Genomic DNA, 2,481 nt, shown 5'->3' on the forward strand with positions numbered 1-2,481 from the left:
GTCCTATTGGTTTCATCGGATCCTGATCTCCAGCTCTCACTGGAGCGGTTCGCAGCTGAGTGTGAAGCGGCTGGGATAAGGATCAGTGCCTCCAAATCCGAGACCATGGTCTTGAGCCAGAAATTGTTAGGGTGCCTTCTCCAGGTCTGGGAAGAGATCCTGCCCCAAATGGAGGAGTTTAAGTGTCTCGGGGTCTTGTTCACGAATGAGGGAAGAATGGAGCGGGAGATCGATAGGCGGATTGGTGCTGCGTTGGCAGTGATGCGCGAGCTGTACTGGTCTGCTGTGGTGAAGCGGGAGCGGTTAATCTACATTCCTACCCTCATCTATGGYCACAAGCTTTGGGTAGTGACTGAAAGAATGAGATTGCGTATACAAGTGGCCGAAATGAGTTTCCTCCGCAGGGTGTCTGAGCTCTCCCTTAGAGATAAGGTGAGAAACTCAGTGACTGGAGAATAAGATGAAGCATTTACTCTTTCAGGGAATGAAGAATGAGATGAGGTATTGACCCCCCTCAGGGAATGAAGAAAGAGATGAGGCACTGACCATCTAATTGCCTGAAGAATGAGATGAGACATTGACACTTTCAGGGAAAAAAATGAAAAACGAAAGCCATTTTCCCTGAAGGGTGCACCAGGGTGCACCCCCACACTGAGTCTTCATCTCTCAAGCTTTTTGGCAGTCTCCCAAGATGACCAGTCCTCATTTCTAGTTAATCCATCTACTCATCCCCTTCTTGCAATAAACCTTCAATTTATCTTTGTGGCGTGGTCTTTGCTAGTGAAGTATTAATAACTATTTGACAGAACATACCTTCAAAGTCAACCCTTTAAAATCATCAGAAATTGACAATCAAAATAAATCTGGCAATGTACTGTCATGCCCCTTCAAACCACCATCCAAACCCCACATTTCACTCTTTATTGTAAGTTGAAGAAGTGTAATTTCTTACCAGACATTGAGTTTCTTTCCAAACACCTTGATGCTGTTGAGGTGAGTCACTGCTCGGTCCACAGCGTATTCATCTCCCATCTCCACGAGTGCTGTTCCAGGAACACTCTTCATGAACTTCACCTGAAAACCCAACACAGTGCCTTGTTTGTATTAGGGTCACTTTTACTTTTGTTACATTTAGTGGACAGGGAAATGTCAGTCACATTTCTGGTGAGAGTCAGGTTACTTTAAATTAAAAATGCTTTACTAGAAAACTCTTATCATGTCCTTTTCTCATTACAATCTGTGGCTAGTAAGATTGTAGACCAGCTAAATCATGTTAATCATCAAATTTTGATGAATGAATAACATGAAAGTATTTGCAAGTATTTTTATGACTCAGTAAAAACTTTATTGGTAAAAATAAGTAACAAGGCAAAAKAAACAGATTTTACTAGAATGAGGAATTTAATGTTTTATGGAATGATATGAAATTTGCTGAAAAAAGATTTTTGACATATCATAAGTATTTAAAACATCTGTTAAAATTTTAATTTAAAGACAAAGTATATGTGATAAAAGACAGAACATAAGAGAAAATATCAGCCAGGTCAAGCAGTAAGGATTGAATTTAATCAAACTCATAATCCTCAGGCATTTTGGGATTTCATAAATCAATTAGGCCTCAGAAAATCTAAAAATGTCCTTTTAGAAGTGGTTCAGGAGGATGGCTCATGTGAAAAAGTGGTAAACTGACCTTGGAGCTTTATTCTCTGGTAGTCTTGTCTCCCCTGAATGGGATCGTTCTTATTTAAAAAAGGACAGTAACTATTAAGAATCAATTTGATCATTTTATGCCARTGAATACCTCMAATCTTCATTKAAACTCTCATATTTCAGAAAMTGAACTTCATAAGGCTATTGACAAGTTAAAGTTTAGGAAAGCTAAGGGYTAYGATCATTTGTCAAATGARGTCTTAAAACAAMCTGGTTTGTTTCAAATTCTATATAAAACTTTTTTACTTCACGTTTTGAACAGTGTTTGGTCCTGTCTGATTGGCAAAAATCTATAATTAAATCAATCATGAAGTCTCAGATTACTGATCCTCAGGTTGAATTAAAGAGGCATTAGTCTACTTAGTTCTGTTCATAAACTTTACTCGTGTTCTAAATTAAAGGTTAGTTAAGTATTTAGAATCTTGTAATTTATTGACAGAGGAACAAAAAGGGTTTAGATAGAAAAGAGCCTGTATAGATCATATATATTATTTAACCACAATAGTTAATGTTAGGAGACAAGAAGGAAAGTCCCCTTTTGCGTGTTTATAGATTTCCAAAAAGTTTTTGATTGTGTTAATCAAGAATTGTTATATTTCCAGTTATTAAAAGCAGGAATTGATGGAAAATGTTATAATTCTATAAAAGCTGTATATCAAAATCATGTGTTCAGGAAAATGATTACAGAACAGACAGACTGTTATGATCCTGCTTCTGTCTGCCTTGTCATGTTCATTTCCTGCTCCTGTCATTCTTGCCCTGCTCATTGCC

General features: G+C 37.7%; 1 protein-coding gene across 1 annotated transcript in view; it reads right to left on the bottom strand.

The window, feature by feature from the left end:
• LOC106530872 (heterogeneous nuclear ribonucleoprotein L-like) overlaps nucleotides 1-2,481 on the bottom strand; it is a gene marked incomplete at its 5' end in the record, with an annotated part of 32,825 nt that overhangs the window by 9,438 nt on the left and 20,906 nt on the right. Inside the window, 1 exon segment of the mRNA XM_014026582.1 lies at nucleotides 953-1,074. Coding sequence (XP_013882036.1) covers nucleotides 953-1,074 — 122 coding nt within the window.

The sequence above is a fragment of the Austrofundulus limnaeus genome, unplaced genomic scaffold (assembly GCF_001266775.1).
Source record: "Austrofundulus limnaeus strain Quisiro unplaced genomic scaffold, Austrofundulus_limnaeus-1.0 Scaffold569, whole genome shotgun sequence".
In the NCBI taxonomy this organism is placed as follows: domain Eukaryota; kingdom Metazoa; phylum Chordata; class Actinopteri; order Cyprinodontiformes; family Rivulidae; genus Austrofundulus; species Austrofundulus limnaeus.